Source organism: Halichoeres trimaculatus, unplaced genomic scaffold, assembly GCF_033239565.1.
Source record: "Halichoeres trimaculatus isolate MK-OKI-2021-1 unplaced genomic scaffold, fHalTri1.1 fHalTri1_scaffold_6, whole genome shotgun sequence".
Taxonomy (NCBI): domain Eukaryota; kingdom Metazoa; phylum Chordata; class Actinopteri; order Labriformes; family Labridae; genus Halichoeres; species Halichoeres trimaculatus.
Window position 1 is genome coordinate 33,956,981 of NW_027437184.1, and position 21,851 is coordinate 33,978,831.

A 21,851-nucleotide genomic window follows, 5' to 3' on the forward strand; every position below is an offset into this window, starting at 1 on the left:
GGAAAATCCCACTCTGGAGGCTGTTTTCAAAAGTTTGTGTTTTAGGTTAGCTGAAACGCTGTTTCCGTGTGAACGCGAGGCTGAAACGCAACAAAACTTTTAGGTTTCAGTCTAAAACCGTTGCTGAGTAAACGGCCCCTTTTTCTCCTTTATATCATTAAAACACATTTACAGGTGCATGTTATTACAGTAAACTTTTGTCAAATCTCGCTGTATTTAGTGTTAAGATTTTTTTTCCCTGTTTCAGAGATTCGGATCAACTTCATTTGACGGCTCAGATCAATTAACTTTAATGTGCATAGTATGTTAAATGCACTTCAGAGTGTTCAACTCTGCAGTCACTGACAAAAATTCAATTTAAAAAGCTGTGAATTTATCAAATAAAATAATGACAAAATGTTTTAGAAACATTTGGAGGAGGAACCATAGACTTTGAAAAACAGGGTTGTATTCTCCGGGATGCTACTCGTCTGTTCCTGATACAGGAAGTAGTCACAGTTGATACAACGCCGGCTTAGAGCTTCCTTTCTAACAGCTATAAGGGGTCCTTCAGTCACGTGACCTGAGCTGTGTCTCTGATTGGACAATCAAAGATTCTGATAACTTCTAAACCCCCGAGTTAGAAAACACTTAACCTACCCTACATTGTGGGCCAGTAGAGAAATCAGCGTTTCAGACCTAAGCTGTTTCTTGAACCAGGCTCTAAACATGTTTTTAATGCCGTAAAAGTCTGTTTTTATAGCTGAGTATGTGTGTGCCACTTCCGGTCTTTCCAGCCAGCCTCAAGCAGTTTCTCGATGAACAGCAACTTTAAGTACTTCAAATGTGGGCTTTGTTTTTTGAAACCAGTTGTTGACCCTAGGGAGGAATTGATTTACATTCAAAGCAAAAAAAGTTAAACAGTTAAAGAATAAAAGTCAAAAACTTAAAATATCAAACAAGTAACACGATTATAAATAGATAAAGAATAAAGTAAATACATAAAAAACAGAAACATAGAGCTTAAGGATAAATAAAAGCGCTAAAAATAGACATGGGTTAATCAGTTTGTCTAGTTACAGACAAGTGTCAGACTAAAAGAGTAAAAAACTGAGTTTACACAGTTTAATTGTTGTCACCTTTTTAACAACAGCTCTACGTAACCACAAATAAATGCAGTACATTGCTGCTTTGCTTTTTAAAAGGTAGTAAATAAACAACCCGTTCTTTAAAAAAAAACATACGCCTCAAGAGAGAGCTTTCTCCTTGAGGAACACTACCGGTCGTGGCCACAGGTGTCGCTGTAATCAACACCAAACAGAAAGTCTTCACAGTCGTAGATGTCGCAGGTTTCTTTCTGGACTTTTCTTCAAAGCAAATTTAAGAGAAATCTGAAGAGAAGAAGCTCTGAGCGAGGCCCTCTGTGATTACTGAAGTGTTTGTGGCACTGAGTAAGTGTGTGGGCTTGTTCTTGTTGATGTTTTTAATTGCCCTGCACCTACACGATGTGCAATAACCACACTCCTTCAACCTTTGAGCACGAAAACCAAGAACAAATCTGACAGCACAAAAAAGACACAATAGATACATATCTAGAACATAAATAATACAAACCACAGAATAATGTCAGCGTGATTTAATCCTCTTTGAAAAGGGACTTCACTTTGAGTTCAAAATGATCCAAATCATGGCCAGGTTTGACAATCGTAAGCACAGTCTCTCTTTAGTTCAATGTTCTTCATCTTAGATACCTCTTTTTTTACTTTTTTTAAATTATTATTATTTTTTCAATTGAGGTTTTTAAGATGCACAATACTAACAATAATTGTGCTTGTGAATTTTCATATAGGAAACATTACATAAATTGAAAAAAAAAAAAACAGAAAAAAAGAAAGACAAAAAAAGACAAAAAAAAAAAAGAAATTTAAGAAAAAATTAATTATCTTTAGATACATCTTAAAGAATTATTTGTTGTTATAAAAAAGAGTAATCAGTCATCCATCCCTTTGTAGATGGATCCACATATTTTTGTGTTGTGCTTAAAGTCAAACTTTTGAAACACATGATGCTTCACCATTTCATCCCTCATGGTTACCTCAGAGATCAGACGCTTGGAGACGCTGATCACAGTCGATCAGCTTTATTTATTCCATCAAAAATGTCTCCATTCCTTCTGCCTGCTTCTGTTAGAGTGAAACTCAGCCCCAACTTGACCCATTTCTGCAGCAGCTTTTTTTTTCTTGTTGTAAAATGCTCCAGCTCATCAAGACTGTAATTTCAGAATCACAGTAATCAGCCAACCCCCAGGAGATCAGCGAGCGTGAGGGAGTCTGCTAAGTGCCAGCGTCTGTTGCCTCACTCAGGCAGGCTTGTGACATGGTGCAGCCATCAGCTCCTCCGTCTCTCTGCTCTTCCTTTATGTGACAAACTGAGACACATCAGAGCAGGAGGCTCAACTGGAGTTCAATTTGTTTTTCTGCCCAACACTGTAATCCATTTTGGTGATGGAGCGTGCGTCTCACATCTCGGCCGGTCTTACTGTCGTAATTTCAATCTATTTTTTTCCTCCTTGTCATTCTCTTATAATGCTTTTTCCTTTTCATCTGCTCTTCAAAGTATCATTAACAGACGCGCCGTTACATCAAAAGCAGTGGAGCTGTTTTTCATTTAGACTGAATCATTTTTATCAAAGTGCCACAGGAAGAGAGACGACTAAAAAAATCTGTTCAGTCTCAGGTGGTTCTGCTGCCGACTGTCTCGCCCCAGAAGATCCTTCTTCTGCATGTCTGCGGTCCAGCCTGATTCATGTGTTGGTCGGCTGATACCAGTTTTCACACATCACAGTTTTGAAGTTTCGATTTGGTTAATGTTCAGTTCAGGAAAGTAAAAAACAAACATTTATTTTCTTTTATTAACAATTTATAGTGTTCATAAGTCACCACCAGCTCAGGCTTGTTGGCCTGCTCAGATTTCTTTTCTTTTTACATTTCAGATGAAACATAATTTAAAAAGTATATATATTTATATTAAAACTTAATAGAAGTGATTAAAAATAGACCCGTTCAGGATCTGTAATTAACCTCCTCCGAAAACTAGATTAGGGCAGATTTTTCAGTTTGTTAAGTTAATTTTCAGAGAGCCAGAATACTCATGTTATTAAATAATCATGCTGGATTTTTACCCTGTTTTTTGGTGCAGCTGCAGCTTCTTGCTCCTGCTGTAGCTGGCCTGACACACACAAACATCTTCAAGCAAACACACAAATATAGGAACACCACAAACCTAGTGTTAACTACTCCATGAGGAAACAAGGAACTGTACTGAAACACGGTTTCTGGGATCAAGACTTTATCACAGTTAAAGTGTATATATATATATATATATATATATATATATATATATATATATATATATATATATATATCAATAATGTCAATAATTCCAGTTATCTAAAACATTTTATTTCTTTTTAAGTTGTTTTCTTTGTCAGACTTTTTATGTCTTTATTCAGAGCAGACAGGAAGGTGGAAAGAGCAGGAATAGCTCATGTCTCCATTTGTATACACTGTACAGGGGTCATTCTTTATATCTCTTTAATTTCTAAATTATTCATCTTAAATTAATGAGTTTTGACCATATAAGGGCATGGCTGACTTGACTGACAGGTGGTCACCCTGTAGCTGTCTGTATAGAGGCTGAAGTCCCGCCTCTTTACCATATCCTAACTCAAATGAGGCTGGCATTTCCAATATGGCTTCAAAACTTTGTATTGGCAACAGATGAGTGACATCACACTGATTATGTTCATGTATGTGGGAAAGAGGCCGCATGTCGGATCCAAACCCAGACAGACCGCTTGAGGGTCAGCTTGATCTTGAGCCACACCAGTGCCCAATCTAACTCATCTTGGAATAGAATAGAATAGAATAGAATAGAATAGAATAGAACTGAATTGAAATGAAGTGAATTGAATTGAATTGAATTGAATTGAATTGAATTGAATTGAATTGAATTGAATTGAAATGAAATGAAATGAAATGAAATGAAAGCCTTCATTAACATTACATGACTTTCACATTATGAAATTAGGAGCACTGCTCCGTCTGGTGCTCCAAAAAGGAATGAACAAAAGTAGAAAAACGACAGTAAAGGAAAGTTTCTTAGTAAGAAATATGTAATGGTAGGGCAATGAATAGTATATACAATAAAAAATGTAAATAATATCTACACTTACTGTGTTTATTGCATTAGGTGGAGGGGGTGGGGGGATTTTTTTCCTGAGATGCAAATCAGTAAAAAAGTCACAGTTTGTGAAGCACAATGTGCTCTAACTTCAGAGTGCACAGTAACCCGAGCATCACCTCAAAAGTCTGCTCTAAAGAAAGTTTATGACGATGAATGTCAACTGGGGACCAGCAGGCCAGATTTGGCCAACCTGAGCTCTCCATCCAGTCCCCAGGTTATCACTGAAAAACACCCCAGTGAGGAGAAAAAACCACATTAGGTTATTTATTCCTTACATAAAATGAAACAAACCTCCTCTGAAAAATGTTTTTTGCCACAGCTTTCAATCAGAAATAGCCACCAACTGGTTGCTTGCAGAGTTGAAGTTTAGTTAATAATAGGGCTGCATTATTTTAGTAATCACTTACTCTGACGATTGTATTTACGGTTAACCGATGAATTGGAAAAAAAAGGACAAGAATGAATAATAGTAAAATTCACAAAACCAAACGTGTTGTTATTTTAGTTGATGACTATTGTTTGCTTAATGATATAGACAAAGAAACAACACATGTGAACATAAATAAACTGTCCAGATGCTACATTTATAAAGTATAAAAAGTGATATGAATGTATTGTCACTTAAAGAATTAACAGTTTGGCGAAATAACATAAAATAAATAATGTCATTAGATTAAGAACTTAGTGAGCCAAAAAGGCAAATAAATAAAAATGTGTCATCCATCTTTTCACCTGCAGGTCAAACAGTTCACCCCTCTGCCCTACCACTATCTATAGCAGCTAACGCTAATGCTAACGTAAGTTCAATGAACTCCTCGAGGTTTTTGAACCTCAAAAATACTAAACGAGTCCTAAAAGACAAACCATGCATTTCACAACATATAAAGGAGTGTATGTGGGATTTTGTAGCTCCTCACTTTGCTGTTAAGCTCCCAGCTCGTCATTGATGAGTCCAACATATTTGCGTTCTAGTGCTGGATTATTGGCGTCATACTGCCGTGCCATTCAGGGGCATTTTTGTAAATTACCACGCTGTGTGCTTTTACTCAGCATGACATACTCCCAAACTCCAGAGTTTTTTGGATGAACAGCTTCTCCAGCTCTGCCATGATTCACGTGTTAACTTGTTTCCCTCACGCTCGCTCTGCTTCTCTTCGGCCATGCTGATCTGTTTACATGTGACCATAGACTGTATAAAACATGGACGTAGTCTCACCGATGTCACCCGTCTGTTACTGAAATGGTAAATGAAGCACATTGGCAATAGCGGCCATATTGGTACTGGCAAGGGCTTCGCCTACAGCCATAGGGTGCGGGCCGTCACGTGACCCTCAGCTGTGCCTCTTATTGGGGGAGCTCGCGATCTTAATATCCTCTGAACGGCCATGTTAGAAAAAAATTCACCCCCCATACAGTGTGTGCAGATAGTAAAATTAGCGATTCAGACAGGAGACCTTTTTTGAACCAGGCTGTAAATAGGTTAATTTCTGCTTTGGAAACGGCTTTTTTTGGCTTGGTGTGTTTGTGACTTCCGCTACTTCCGGAGCCAGCCTCAAGTGAACATTCGGGAAACAGCAGATTTTAGCACTTCACCATTGTTTCATATTCACAGACCGGAGGTTGCCGCTTGCATGTGACGCATACAGCCCTGCAGCCCAGGTGATCTACACTCCAGTTACCAGTAGGTGGCAGTAATACACCTTCAGCTATATGCCTACCGCTAAATAATCTGACAAAAAGGAAGAAGACAATTAAACTGAAGACAAACTAACACAGTAATGACGCAGCACAGTCCATTGATTAAGGTAATAATTAATATTATTAATAATCAAGGAAAAATGTTGTCGTCATATTTACTAACTGATTTTTATCGAGTGTAATGATTGGTTGTTGCAGCCCTAGTCCTCTCTCATTCTATCTTAAAGGACTCTAGCTCTTCAGGATGTGACTCCTTGAAACTTGACCTTTGGACAAATGTAGCTGATGACCCCAGGTTTACAAAATAAAAACATGAACTGTTTCTAAATGAAGGGATTTGTAGATTTTTAAGGAAAGGCTTTCAGAGTGATGCTTTGTTATAACTATGAAAAATCTGTTTAGCTAAAAAGTCAATTCGTATCCTCAGGAAGATAATTACTTCCGATTAGAGATAAAACATGTTAACTACTGTTACCACTCTTAAGACCTTAAAATTATCACATCACTGTTTAACTGTTACTCTACATGAAGGATCAGTCAGTGTTGAAAATGTGACTTATATTAGCTGTTGAATTGGTTTTCCTTTCAGTAAGAAGCTCTAATATTAAAGCAGACTCCTACCTGCTGTAGTTTGTGGTTGCAGGATGTGTCAACGTGTCGTGGTTTTTAAAAATCTGCAGCACACGAAGCTCACAGCCCAAGTTTTCTCTGTATTGTTTTGCAAAGCAAACGATTTCTTTTGTAATAAGCTGCAGTCAGCAGTGTGCCCTTTGACGGTTGATGATTTAAGATAATGTCCTTGTTTAATTTAGTGATTTTATTTTAAGGAAGTCGACCTTCTGAGGACATTAAGGAAGATGTGTCGGTGCAGGAAAAGTCTGTTTTAAGTTTATTAAATCTCGTCGTATCTCTTTCTGTCGAGTTGCCTGACTGAGCGTTGATGTCAGCCTCAAAGCGTCCTGTAGCGGTCGGGCTCAGTCTGTGGTTTTTCTGATGCTAAACAGCCAGAACTGAAAACCTTCCCGTCACACTGAGCTGTCTCTGCAGAGCCCCGCCGTTTACCCACATGGAAGATCATTTGACAGCTTAACTCCACGAGAGCTCTGCCTGACTGCTTTAAGGTGAAACGCATAGACTAGATGTCACTCGAAATCTTCATTCAATACACTGACAAGTTCCCACAGAAAGGAAAAGGCTCAGATGGAGAGTTTACATAATTAGCTCCAATTTGTGTTCCCATTTTCCTCCCCCTGAGCTCCCTCCCTACAGCTGCTTGGTGCGCTCTAACGCTGCCTTACAGAATATTGTCTCTGACACTCTCCCCGCCCTCCGTCTTCACTCAGAGCTCCAGATCACCAGGCCGGCCGCGCTCTGCCTCCTCGCCTGCGGCTGAAATCTGTGCATAGGAGAGTAATTTAAAGTTACGAGCTTGCAGGTTGCTGTCAGAGGCGAGGCTGGAGCAGCTGCTGTATTTATCATCAGGGAGTGACTGCGAACAGATGATGGCTGTGAAATGTAAAGGCTGTCAGAGGAGGAGGAGATCAGGTACGCAGAGAGACAGCGGGGTCACAAAGAAAACAGCTTGTACTCCAACAGGATGACTCAAGTAGCACAAAGTGGCCCCTGGTTCTCACATCTTTCAGACAGAACAAACAGTGAGTACAGCCGGGCCACTCGGCTGCTTCTCACATCCAAGACTCTGCTGAGATCAAAGAGGCCGTCTCTTCTTCCTCTCCTGGTAATATTTTCACTCCTCAAAGATCTATCAGCATGGGAGGCTCTGCTCAAAAATCTGTAAAATGTAAGGAGGTGGCATCATGAGGGAAAGCATATTCACATGTCTAATTTGACGCCAGAGCTTCAGACTTAATTTCCTGCTCTTGTGTGAAAATTGCAATTTGCAGCAGCATGAGCCTGTGCCCCCTGCTGCTTAAACCGTGTTCAATAAAAACAGTAGTTTGAATAAAAGAAAGCCTAATTAGTGCCTGCTGACTGTGCACTTGTGCTGCAGCTAGCTAGCTAGCAGCGGGGTAATTAACGCATGGCCAGACTGGCCTCTCTCCCCGCTCCCTCTCTGGGAACATGCTTAGCTGGAGATCTGAGAGATGATATGCTCGCAGCCGCCTACAAACTTCACTCATATCCTCATTAACCCTCCCTTGATGCTCTAAGCTCCACATCTAATCCAAGTTTCAGGTTAAGGTTGAAATGCTAATAAGCTTCTCCTGCTTGCTCCAACACATAATCAACAGCTGCCAGAGCCTTTAAACAGATGTAAACAGCAAGAGGTTGATGTTTTCCTCCGTCAGAGGAAACAGTCATTTACCGATTTCATTACACGTTCTGCAGCAGTTTGTTGAACTCGTCCTCCTCCTTTTTTCCTTTTTTTATCCTAAAATGCCTGCCTAAGCTTTGTTAACAATGTATAATCCTTTTTCCAATTTAATGGATTGGTCAGTTTCCAGACATTGACATTGCTTTCTTTGCTACTTGCCTGAGTCTAACAACTTCAGTATAAAACTCATTACACCAGTGCCAGTGGCAAGGAAATAACAGTGTACACAGTTTAATGCTCGCTGCTCTTTTTCTCACCATATTTCTCAATCTAAAGCAAAGTGGCAGCAGGATTTAGCTCTGTGTTTAAGTTGCAGGCTTTTCATTTCCTCTTTATTACAGTGGAACGTATGTAGAGATTTATATCAGCTTCAGCTCAGTGTTTATATTTAAAGTGAAGTCTGCAGAGTGTACAAAGCATTCAAGTCAGACAGGTTATTTACATTTACAGCTGAGGACAGGGTTCACTCTTTACCGACCACTTAGGGTTATGTGTCCTCTATTACAGTGTTTCCCAATCCTGGTCCTGGGGACCCCTGCCCTGCATGTTTTTTATGTTCACAACTCCAACACACCTGATTCAAATGATCAGCTCGTCATCAAGCTCTGCTCGAGCCTGATAACGAGCCATTCATTTGAATCAGGTGTGCTGCAGTGGGGTAACATCTAAAACATGCAGGGCAGGGGTCCCCAGGACCAGGATTGGAAAACACTGCTCTATAACATCAGTCTTTACAGTGGACAGTGGGGTGTGTTAACATAAGGCTAAAATGTTACCATATGTTTTAGTTGATAGCTGTGGTTGAGATGTTTTTGAGAAGCATCACAGTTAACAGACAGTAAGGTAAATTTTTTCGGACATTAAAGAAAAATATGGCCACGCGGCTGACGTCATTCCTACTCCTTGCTACTTTGTTAGCACCTTGGCACAATCCGTTATTGGGCCTTGCATGCTGGATCTGGGCACTGCTGGATAGAAAAGCTGGAGTGCAGGACTGCTTGTATCATAGACTTTAGATGCAGGCTGACATATGATGCTTTTGTTGTTGTTTTTTATTGGTATTGAAACAATATCTTCTCTCAAAACCAAATCAGGAACCCCTAAACATAAGAAATTTGGCCTACTGAAAAATGTCAGTGACCATCAAATGATGGAGTCCTAACATTGTGTTCACATGGCCTTACTGTTTTGTTTTGTTTTGTTTTGTTTTGTTTTGTTTTGTTTTGTTTTGTTTTGTTTTGTTTTGTTTTGTTTTGTTTTGTTTTGTTTTGTTTTTTTGCACACTGGTTTCTGTGATCAAGTAGCTAATGTGTCAAACTAATGTTATGAGCTGTTATCTGTCTTAGCTACAGGTTTGTGAAATAAAAACCACCCAGACCAAAAATTTAAACCAATCTGGAAGCGTGAGAAACTGCAGTTTCCTTAGGGTCCACTAGAGGCTGACTGTTAAAGCACCAGAAACCACACACACAAATAGACAAAAAAGAGATTTTTTCTTTTTTGGTTAAATAAAAAAGACCAGGGTCTGTATATCTCAGTCCTCTATCAGTTCACACTGTAGAGAGGTGATGTTTTTTTCCACACTCTTTTTATTTAGTTTTTGGTTTTGACTTTAAAGGCATACCTTTGTATAGATGAGAGAGGGGACTTTTTTTTATAACTTGTTATGTTTGAAGTTATTAAACTAATGGGTTTTGACCATATAGCTGACTCGACTGACATTTCATAGCTGTCTGATCAAAGGTCCTCCTCTTTCACTTTTCCTAACTAGAATGAAGCCAGGTTGAGTTTAGCATTTCTAACTTGGCATCTTTCTACGATAGGCTTCAAAACTCTGAATAAGAAACAAATGGATGACATCACACAGACTAGGTCCATATATTATACAGTTTATAAAAAAATAAAAAACATTCCTGTACAAGATCTGAAATGAGGCCTTTTGACTGAAGCAGACAGCAGGTTTTACTGTGAGGCAAACACAGTCACTGGGTTATGGGAACTAGTAAACAAAACACCTGTTACAGTGATAACAGCTGTTAGTTTCTCTTGGTGTATTGCTGTGGTCTATTTCCTGTACATCTTTTTAGCCTTAGATAGAGAGCGATATCAAAACTTTTCACACTTTATCCCTGAGAATTTCATTTTCAACTATGTATGAAAAAGTGTGTTTATGAATATCTGTTTAGGATGGGCTTGTGTCTTGTGACGTCCCTTCAGCCATTGTGGCAGACAGTGTGATGTCACTCATGAGATGAGTTAAAACCAAACTAAAGTAACTTTGATTTGAAGTCTGCTCCTCCTTTGAAGCTCTGGGATCATTCAGTGCTGTGTTTATTAGTAACCTCTCTTCTCCTCACCACGTTCACTCAGTATGAACCTCCTCTCCCCTCACAGCTCCTCTTCAAACACAGCAAACCCTGAGAGTAGATGTTACATTTAAAGCTCTGTGCTCTTTAACATTCCTTCATGCTGTCCGCGGTCCTGGCTTCATCCTGGAGCTCTTATAGCTATGAAATGCTGAGAGATGTTTTATTCATTGCAACAGCTGATGGAGCTGTCTTCCCACCTACTTCCCACCCTTCTTTACAGATACAGTGACATGAGGTTTGACAACAAGCAGACTGTGCCAGAGCCTCAGAGGCTCTAAATATCTCTGAGCACTGAAAGCAAACAAGTCCAAGACATGAAGTTCACTTTTAGAGCTGAGGATTGGACACAGAATACAACAAATACATGGCTTTATTTAAGTGATACAAATACAGATTATACTGAGAGAAATCACCATTAAGTCAACAACTCAGTCCACTTTGTGCTCATAAAGGTTAGTCGGTCTTTAGGGGAATTATGCACCAGTTTTTGCAACAATCTAAAAATGTAATGTCATCAAAAAGGCTGCTTTCTTTAAATCCAGGCCCTGTCTTTGTGCCATTAATTAAAAATAATTCCTCTGTTATCAACGTCAGATCACCAAACCTGGTCAACTCAAGTCTTCAGTGTATAAGTCAGGATCCAGTCCTCAATATGAATTTCATTACATATAAGAAGGTGTAGTGCTGATTCCCTCCGAACTTTTCAATATATGGACTTGGAATAATTGTGTGAAACTTTAAAGAAGTGTAAAAAAAATTTTTTATATCAGACGGGGACCTACAGTGAAAGAGGTGAGTACATCATCTTGTTCATCCATGGGGAGCCAGATCAACGCCAAAATACCTCCAACACTGTAAAAACTCAAATCTAAGAAAAATATGTCCTATTAGATTTCATATGAGCCACTTTCTTCTGACAAGTCCAGAAAATGTCTGATTTCAAAATCTTTAAAGACAAAAATGACCCCTGGATTCCTTGTTAAGTGTGGAATAAATCTGTCAGTATGGTAAAAAAAATGGTCAGGTTTCTTGTATATTATTTTCAAAACCACATTTTTTTAAACCCCATTAGAAGATTGTTTCCAGTGGTCATGCAGTTTGAATTTTAAAAGCCCTGAAATGAGAAATCTTTCTGGACTAATAAGACCTGCTTTAAAAAAGAAAGCCGTTGACTTGCTTTGGTTACAGTTTTTGGAGCAAACCCTCTGGCTTTCAGTCAAAACTTTAAACATCTCACACCCTGAGGTTAGGTAACTTAAGCAGCTAACATTAATATTCACTTACTGACAGTAATGTAATCATCAATTGCCTGCTCAGGATACATCTATAAAGCATCTTGCTTAAGTTTGTACCATAGACTGTTTATAGAGTGGACAGCGTGGCTTTACCATTTATCATTGTACGGTTTTGAAGCCAAAATACCGCCGTCTCAGGTGCAGCCATTGTAGCAGTTTGCAGCCAGAGTCTGCGCAGTAGATAGAGACAATGAGAGATTCTGGAAGAATCTGTGTGGAGCCAAGTGACAGTTTTTTTTTTTCTTTTTTTTCTTTCAAGAGTCTAATCACTTCCTGACTCTACCTCCTGACATATTTTACAATCCCCCCCAAAAATACACAAGAACAGCAGCTGTCAATCATTGTTAAACATTACATGAAGCCTTGTTTTGAACCTCGTATAACTAATGAAAACGAAACTTTTCAGAAAAAAGAGGACTTGGATACAAGACAGCCAAATGGTATTTTCAAATCACCACAACAATCGGACGCGAGAAACATTTCTACGAGGTGTTATAAATTTTTAAAGTTTGACCACAGCCCATCTGGAATGGCTGGAGAGCTGGATTTTTAAACCTATACGGCAGCCAGTCACCAGGGGGAGCAGTTTTTGTAGAGACCTCACTTCGAGCCTTTTTTTACAGTCTACGGTTTGTACCAGTGAATATTTGTTGCTGCTTTTTCACTTATTTGTTTTATTCATTTATTTATTGATTGATTGATTGATTGATTTTCCTCTGTTTTCATTGATTTTAATTCCCCCTGTTTGGTTGTATTCTCTCTTTTTTGATTTATTTTCAGAATATGGGAGCAAGGATGTGGGTTATAAACAAAAACTGTTCAAGTCATCTTATCACTAATATAGTATCAGGGCTGATATCTGTTGTCTTCTGTGTTAACTCATTAGAAATAAAAAATATATATGTTTAGAAAAAATTGTACTTAAAAAAAACAGTTTGTACCAACTTATCCTGGGTGGTTCTTGGGTGCAATCTTAATATCCCCTGAACAGCCAAGTTAGAAAAAATTCTCCCCCCGTACAGTGTGTGCTGATAGTGAAATTAGAAACTCAGACAGGAGACGTTTTTGAACCAGGCTGTAAATAGGTTAATTTCTACGGATAGACCGATTATTGGCTGGGCCGATTATCGGGGCCGATATTTGGCACTTTGGGGCATATCGGCATCGGCCTTTTTTGTAATACAATTTTTACACCAATATTTTCATTTTTACTGCAAATTAATATCGGCTTCAAATATTGGTTATCAGCCTCATTGACTGAAAATCATTAGTATCGGCCCCAAAAAACCCCTATAGGTCTACCTCTATTAATTTCTGCTTTGAAAACTGCTTTTTTTGGCTTGGCGTGTTTGTGACTTCCAATTCTTCTGGAGCCAGCCACAAGTGGACACTTTAATAACAGCAGATTTTAGCATTAAACATGGACGTAGTCTCACCTACGTCACCCGTCTGTTTCTGAAACATAAAATGAAGCAAATCAGGAATTGCGGCCGTATTGGAAGTGGCAAAGGCTTAGACTGGAGGTTGCTGCTTGGTTCCCACATTTTTTATCATTTTTATCAATTTTTATCTCTTTTATCTCTTTCTCTTTTTATCTTTGTATCTTTTATCCCTTACATTTTATTCCCTTTCCTATCTTTTACTCTACTTTTATTGTTTTTATCCTTACCTTATTTTATTTCTGTTTTTTTATGCATATTTAATGTTTGGCTCCTTAATATAAAGTGTATGAGAGATTGTTTTGTACCCCTGTAAAGCACTTTGGTCAACCGTGGTTGTTTTTAAACGTGCTCTATAAATAAACTCTGACTTGACTAAGGCATTCTCAATATTAGGTCTTGTGTTCCTACATTTTCCTTTAGTTAAAGCCCCCAAAAGATATGTTAGAAGTACTTTAAAGTAAATGAATCAATTAGTAATTTTATTTTAATCATCAGCAGCAAAAAATGTCACAATCCCAGTCGTTAAGAGAAAAAAATAAAACAGGCTGATCTTGCAGGATTTAGGCTGAAGCAGAGCGTACAGAAGCTGAACCCTTGATTTCATTTCCTTAAGTCAGGGAAACAAAACCAGATTTCAGAAAAAAAAAATCGTAGAACTGTGGGAACATTGGCACGCTCCTCGTCCAATCAGGAAAATTTCCTAAGCAAAGGGGCGCGAGAACATGTATGCAGGTTTAACACATGTGCTTTGATAAATAAACAAACAAAAACTTAAAAATAGTCTTGATTCAAAAAGACTCTCAAAGCTTGAGTCCATGAGTCATGGTTTTAAATACGTCAACACAGGCTATCACTGATATCACACGTCAGATTAATCAGTTAGACCTGGACTATGTCATGTTAGATATTAATTATTAACTCCTGTTAATTATTAGACTGGTGAAAACAGACTGTCTGCATCCAGCTCTGTCACATCATGTTAAAGTAAAAACTCTGTGTTGATGCTCATCAGATCCTTTTGTTTTGATCCAAACACAAAGAAATGATTTTAGCGTTCTCACAACCGACCCAACAAACCGTATCTCCGGTCGATCTCTGTGACTGTCACGTTCAAAGATAATCCTAAAGATGACGACACAAAAAGGAAAGAGACAAATTTAGGCCCCAGGCGATTATCCCAATGTGTGGTCCGTCTGTGTGCAGCCATTCAGAGGTCATAAATAATTACCTGTGTGACAGGTGCAGTCCGTCTTTAGCATTTCTGTCAGGCTTTGTGTAAGTCTTTATTTATCTGTTTGCTCAGCCTGGCATCCGTTCAGCAGCAGACATCAGGCTCCAGTGATGGCGGGTGTCGAGCTCCGGCTCCTTGGCCCGGACCCCTGCATTAATGAGGCTGCCATCAGCAGGCTGAGCACTCAGTCACAGCGGCCCCCTGTGTGCCGCCCCATACCGGCCCCGCACATCGCTGCCCATTGTTTCCTGCTCACAAATAAAGCGTGAATTAATTAGCCAGTTGGCACAACTCTTGGTGCTGCCGTGTCAGCGCTCGCAGTTCAGCTCCGTGCCTCATCCCTCAGGCCCAGTCTGTCTGCTGTGAGACTGAGCATAATGGCCACGTCCGCATGAAACCACAGACCCCTGCCAACAATACAGACATTTCAAATTACTGCTCACTTAACCACAGAGAGGAGCAGCCTGCGCGCTGAAACAACAACATCTATTTCACCTGGCCTAAATGGAGGAATTAAATGGGAGGGAAAATCAAATCAAGCTGCGATCAGATCTGTGATCTTTCCCAGAGATCAGCTCCCGTCAGGTCCATCAGCACCAGTGATGGGAGTAAGTAGGTCAGACTGGTGGAGGCTGTGGTGATGGGGACGGAGAGACAGACGAAGAGGAGGGAGGCGAGCCTGTCATCCTCTAAAACGATTATCACCGACTTTTATTGTGTTAGCGCAGAAAGTGGAAGTGAGCAAACTGTGTTAGAATGAAACACACAATCACATCTCCCCTCAGGCAAATAATGTACGAGACACTGACATATTAGCCAACACCTGCGTGATCCTGCCGCACATTTTCAACAGGCTCGTAAAGGAAACAGCCCCTCGCACTCACAAATGCACAAACACCTAATCATGTTCGCGTTGTCAGGTCGACATTGTTAAATTTAGCCGCGGTGCTTAGCAGGTGTAACAAATGTCTGCGAGCTGAGGCCTGGGAGGTGTTCCTGCAGATCAGAGACGCTGCTGCTGTGTCTGATTACTTGTCTGCTGTCATGGAGCTCTGCTCTCTGCGTCTATCTCTTTCTTTCCTTCCCCCTAAAGGAGCCACAGGGGACCGTCCCTGCCTCGCTCAGTCTTTGTTCAGTTTGTGATTTAGTAGCGAGTCGCGCAGCCCCCCCTTCAGATGCGTACTTATTGTTTGCTCAGTTGATACGTCAATTAAGGCCACTCAGAGCTCCTGACCTCAGTCACAGACAGAACCACAGGATTGGATTTAAGACGAGGAATGTGTTGACCGCAATAATTCAGCAGAGAATGAGATTAAAAATCTCTCTCTGCGCTCTCATGAGAGTGGAGCTGTGAGGGTTTTAGGGAGAAACAGCGAGGAATGGGATATGAGTCTCTGTCTGAATCAGGTTCCTTTTAACTGCTCACATTTCCACTGATGTGCTTTTCCGAGCCCTGCACACCCCCACACACAGGTCTGAGTGTTTTATTTCACATTTGTCCTCCATCTCTTTGTCCCCCAAATCCTGTCTCTCTGTCTAACCTCTGACCTGTCCTGTCCTCCACCCCAGGGGACACCACACAAAGGATGAGATCCGCTCCGTTCCCGACCCCTGCAGAATTGGATGCATATGCTAAGAAGGTTGCCAACAACCCCCTCACCATCAAGATCTTCCCCAACAGCGTCAAGGTCCCCCAGCGAAACCACGTGCGGCGAACCGTCAACGGGCTGGATACGTCGGGCCAGCGCTACAGCCCCTACCCTTCCTCTCAGGCCAGTGCCAAGAGCGGCCTCCTCGCCATCGTCAGGGTTCCCTCGGTCAAAGGCATCCTCAAAGACTTCGACGGCAGCCGGGCTCGCCTGCACCCCGAAGTCATCATGAACCCTCCCAACGGACCCTACCAAGTGGCTTCAACTAGCACTTTAAACCACCACCCTCCTCTGCAGAACCTCCCCCGGCTCCAGCAGAACTTACCCCTCCAACCGCAGGAACCGCCTCAGACCCTGCAGATGCCCCACCCTCAGCAGCAGGGTCACACTCAGAGCCTCAGACACCCTCCTCCCATGGCCCAGCATCCTCAGGGTCCACCCAGACTCCAGACTCTGTGTCAGCACCCAGCCCTGGTCCCCCCACAGGGGCCTCCCACCATTATGCTTCAGCAGCAGCAGCACCTTCAGCAGCAGCAGCCGCCTCCTGGCCTGCAGGGGGGCAGGAAGCTGCCAGATGGCGACGCACCACCTAATGTTACTGTGTCTACCTCAACCATTCCACTCTCAATGGCTGCAGGGCTACACCAAGGCCGCCAGGCTGACCTGAGCACCATCGTGCATCAGATCAATCAGTTCTGTCAAGCCCGGGCCCAAGGTGCAGGAGCCACCTCCATGTGTGAGGGCCAGATCGCCAACCCCAGCCCCATCAGCCGCAACCTGCTGATCAGCGCCTGCTCCAGGGTGTCCATGCACAACAACCACGCCGGCTTCCCCCCTCCCAACTGCATACTGGGCCCTCAAGAAAAAGCCACGGCTCCAGTGGGGGCCCACCCTCCACACACTGTGGCTGCCATGAACCACTTGCCTTCGAACCCCGCTGATCCCAAGCCGCAGCACCACCTGCAGCATCAGCACCAACAGCCCAATCAGCACCAACAGCAGCTCCAACACAACACGCAGCAACAGCAGCAGCAGCAGCAGAAGATGCGCTCCTGGAATCAGCATCAGCTGCCCCACATACCCCACATCCAGAACGGAGGGACCCACCTCTGCAAGCAGCCCTCCAGGGACCCGGCCTTCACTTTCAAGGGCATGGGCTACCCTGCAGAGGTGTGTGTGGGCCAGCCTTACACACTGAAGCCCCCCATCGACAGGCCGACCCCCTCTCCCCCCGTCATCAACAACGGCATGCCCGGCTCCATGATCCACTACACTAACGGTCACTACTTCCAGCCCCACGTGTGGAACAGCAGCATCCTCCCCACACCCAACAGTGACAGCTCCGGCTCTCAGGACATAGCCATGCCATTCCACGGTGCGGGCCCCGGGGGCTGCACCACACTGGACTGTGGGCCTCCTGGGGGCCCCCATTATAGGCTAGGAACAAGCTCCTCCGCCACCTCCTCCTCCGCCCAGACTAATCTGATGCAAACAGCAGATTACTTGGGTGGGGACTTCCAGACGCCCTACTTCCGTGATCAGAATCTCGGGTTGATGGGCAAGATGCACAGGCCTCCTCTGAGCAGGGTCGGAGCTGAGGTCGGGGACGGCAGGAGCAATCTCATCCAGCACCCAGGGTACAGATAAGCTATGGCCTTGTCTCCACACAGTTACAACCCTTTTGTTTAGTCTTAAGACAGAAACACACGAATCCAGTGATGACTTCAACAATGACTGCTAACGTTACAGAGGGTAAATTAATATATTTAATGAAGACAAACAGTAGTTCTTTGGTTCTTTTTCAACTATCTTGCAAGTGATCAATTGCTACTTTGATTTTGTGAATGAGTGCTTTTACCTGGCACTTAAGGGAACTTGTGTGTGTGTGTGTGTGTGTGTGTGTGTGTGTGTGTGTGTGTGTGTGTGTGTGTGTGTGTGTGTGTGTGTGTACACTGTGTTTGTGTCATTCCCACCTTCTTCCTCTGTTGTGCGCCTGGGTCTCTGCTGATCCTGTGTCAGTTTGATTCAGAAATTAGTTTTCTTTTGGTATGAACACTCAAATCTTATCATGAATGATTAATAACAATCATTTAGAGACAGTGGAGAGTGTGACGTTCTTGTTTCAGACCCAGGAGACTTCAGAGTACAGATGGACAAGCTTGTGATGTGTACATGTACACACAGCTCGTATTCTTTTTAAATGTAATTATTATTTATTTGTATTATAGGACTACTCGATTTCTCTGTCACTGATGGATGCATGTGATCTGGTTGTTTGTACATATTTCAGACCCAGCAGTGAGCAGACGTGTTGAAAAGAGGTGAAGCTCCGTCTTGCTGAAAATGCTGCAATGAATTCAGGTCCTCGCAAGAAATGTTTTCATGATTTGGTGACACGTGTGGAAAGATTCACTTAGGCCCCGTTTCCACCAAGCGGTTCAGTTTGATCCAACACGCATCTTGTGGTGTTTCCTTTGACTACAACTGGGACAGGTCCCCAAATTATCAACCTGTACCGTCCCACTTTTTGGCACCCTTCTCCACTTTTGATCCAGAGGTGGAGCTGCAACACTGCAGTCTGTTGACTGGTCTAAAGAATCGTCACTCACCGTGCGACAGCACTCAGCCCTCTCTGAATCAAAGCTTGATTTTGCTTTGTAACAAAGAGCCACATGGAAATCACAAAGAGAACGAATTGCTGGATGTCTTCCATCGTTTCAAGTTTTTCTTCTTTATTGAATTTATTAGCAGGGTACACTGTTGTCACACTGCTATGGTGTCGTGCTATTATGAAGCTGGCTTTTGGCATCTGGCTTAAGGCCCTATTGTGCTCTCCGTACGAACGTGATGCACGGAAATGAGACGCGCAAAATCAGCATGAGAGGACATGTGTAGCTTTTATACTTTTTAACTCTGCACGGTAGGGGTGCACCGATCACAACTTTCTGGCCTATCACCGATCTTTAAAAAGCCTGCCGATGCCGATTTTTATTTTTTATAACTGACAGCATATACCCTCAATGGATCAACCTTTTATTATTGAAAATGATTGAACAATACCTGTGAAACAATAAAATCTTTATGTTTTATCTTTAACAACCATTAAAGTGTCCTGAGTTTTAGGTCTCAGAGCAAAAAGCAACAATGGCTGGCTGTCAGACCTTCCTGAAAGTATAAAATATCAGTTTCATATGTAAGGATGGGCCAATCACCGATCCCCAAAATGAAGGAAATCGGCATGTCTACTTTACGGAGTCTGTTCCCAAACTGCAGGGAGCTGTGTATTGCAAATGCACGTCTACCACAGTACTAAGCTAGAAGAGAAACAGTTGTTTACACCAGGTTTGGCCGCAATTTGCGCTAGGAATTGTTCATCACACCATTATCATAGTGATCTCTGTGTGATGTATCATATAAATGCCAGTATTTTTGATTTTGGACACTAGGAGCTCCGGTTTGTTTCTGTATCTCCACACTGAAGTTACAAATTTCCGAAGGTGCGTAACGCAAAAATCTTCCCTGTAAAAAAGGACTGACCGAGGGGGCGAGGCTGCTAAAATGACGTCATTCATCAGCATGAAGCCCCACGGACCTCGCAGACATGTCAAGCATAAACCAAGCTTTACACGCCGCCTACCAAGAGGGGGCACAGTTGGCTGTGGAAACGCAAACAGGATCAGGCTTTACCGATCCAACCTGTACCAAACTGTACTGATTGGACCGCTTGGTGGAAACGCAGCTTTTCATACCATGAAAGTGGCCAAAGTCACACTGTTTTGAAGCCGTTTTCTGTTTTCATTTCAGATGTTTTTCTTTTTTTTTGTCAACATGATAAATGTGTTACTTGAATGTTGAGGAAGAGGCTCTGCAGCAGGAGAGATAATAGTGTTATTACAGACGTGGAGAGATGAAGTGCAGGCTGAAACAGAGTTTTGATTCAAAGAGGAGGAACTTAATCTAGTTTTGTGTAGTTGCTACTGAAGTCTGCTTGAAAAAAAAGACCAAATTGATCACTTGCAAGATGACCTGGAGGAAAACTAAACTGATTCTTACGTTCAAAGTGAAACAGCAAATGCATTGTTTATTTTATTGTACACTGGCTTACCTACTAGACTACTGTAACTTTAAAGTTTAATGATTGTGTGTGAATGTTTCCTGCTGATGTGGGTAGATATAAGAGTGAGTGTGTGCGACTGTGTGTGTGTGTGTGTCTTAAACACAATGATGCCCATGTTTTGTTCACCTAATTCCCTAACAGCCCTCAAAAAGCCTTAAGTGTTTGGTCCTTGGACTTCCCTTGAAAACGAGCATGGTTTTAATGAAAACCCCAAATAATAAGGAGAAAGAAGACGCTAAGGAAACACAGAAACAGCTTTTTTTTTCTTTCTTCTTCTTTTCCTCTTCTGGTCTTTTATTTTGATGAAGTTTTGTTGAATAGACAGAGCAATTCCTTAGAGATTCTTTATTATTCTGGAAAGCAAGAAAAGGAGTAATATTTTGTAATTATATATTTTAGCAACGTGTAGTTACTGAGCTGTAACAGTTTTTTTTCCAAGTTTCGAAGCTTCAGTTTGCAGTTGTGACTATTTATAATACTTGATTTGCTTGTTATTTAAATTTTCTTTGTTTCTTGTACTATTGCTGTGAAATGGAAGAAGGTCCATAAGCCTTTCTTTTGTGTCATTCTGTACGACAGAGGAAGAGGCAAGAGCGTGAGAGTTGTGCTACTCTTTTTGTAATATTGTAATAATAAAATAAAGTTCTAATTTATGCTTTGAAATGGCTCTGAACTGCTTTCTGGATAACCTGAAATACATGTTCGAACTGTCACCAGGCGCTCATGTTTCTCCTCTTTCATCCTGCATGAGCTCAATCTGAAAGAAAACTGTTATCATGTTCATACATTTGATTTTTACATTTCCAGACTCAGAGAAACTGTGAGGAGAAAATGTCTCTTTTCTACATATATGCCTGATGCTAACTCACTCATAAAAAATGAAATTATCAGCGCAAATACATATGTACATACATATTCCTAAATGCTACTTCTTAGCTTCCCAATCAGGACCATTTGAAGTCCAGGTCTCTATGGGTGTGTCTCAATGCGTTAACTTCATGCCTCCTCCATCCTATCTCCTCCGTGGCACCGGAAGTACTTTCTTAGTCGCCATTTTTAAGACTGTCCTAAAGTGATAACTGTGCTCGGAGAAGAGAGGAGAGAGGATGGAGGAGACTGATCAAAGGAGCTATGATCAAGGAAACACGAGAGCTGGCTTTGTGGAAGTCTTTTCACTGACCGACACGCCCCCATATGGAATATCACTCTCTGATTGGACGCTGCGGCGGCTCAGACTTTACATGAAACTTCAAAAACACAACAGAGTTTAATTGAGAGAGAAAAGACGAACTGAGGACAGACACGGAGGATCAATCAGAAACTGATCATAAATCTGATGATAAAGTGTTTGTTGTGAGTTTAAAGCACAAAACACTGAACACAACCATCAACAAATCAATACAATGGAGGAAAACTACAAAAAACTGAAAATACAGAAAACTGAAACCTAATAATATAATATCTTCCTGAAACACAATAAATTGGATTATA

At 41.5% G+C, this 21,851-nt stretch overlaps 1 protein-coding gene across 2 annotated transcripts in view; it reads left to right on the forward strand.

The window, feature by feature from the left end:
- The window catches only part of fam222ba (family with sequence similarity 222 member Ba), a 67,092-nt gene extending 46,135 nt beyond the window's left edge, over positions 1-20,957 (forward strand). For both annotated transcript variants that reach the window (XM_074673068.1, XM_074673069.1), the window contains exon 3: positions 16,164-20,957. In XM_074673068.1, coding sequence (XP_074529169.1) covers positions 16,164-17,890 — 1,727 coding nt within the window. In that variant the 3' untranslated portion in view covers positions 17,891-20,957. The remainder of the gene's footprint in view (positions 1-16,163) is intronic.
- Positions 20,958-21,851: the final 894 nt, after the last annotated feature.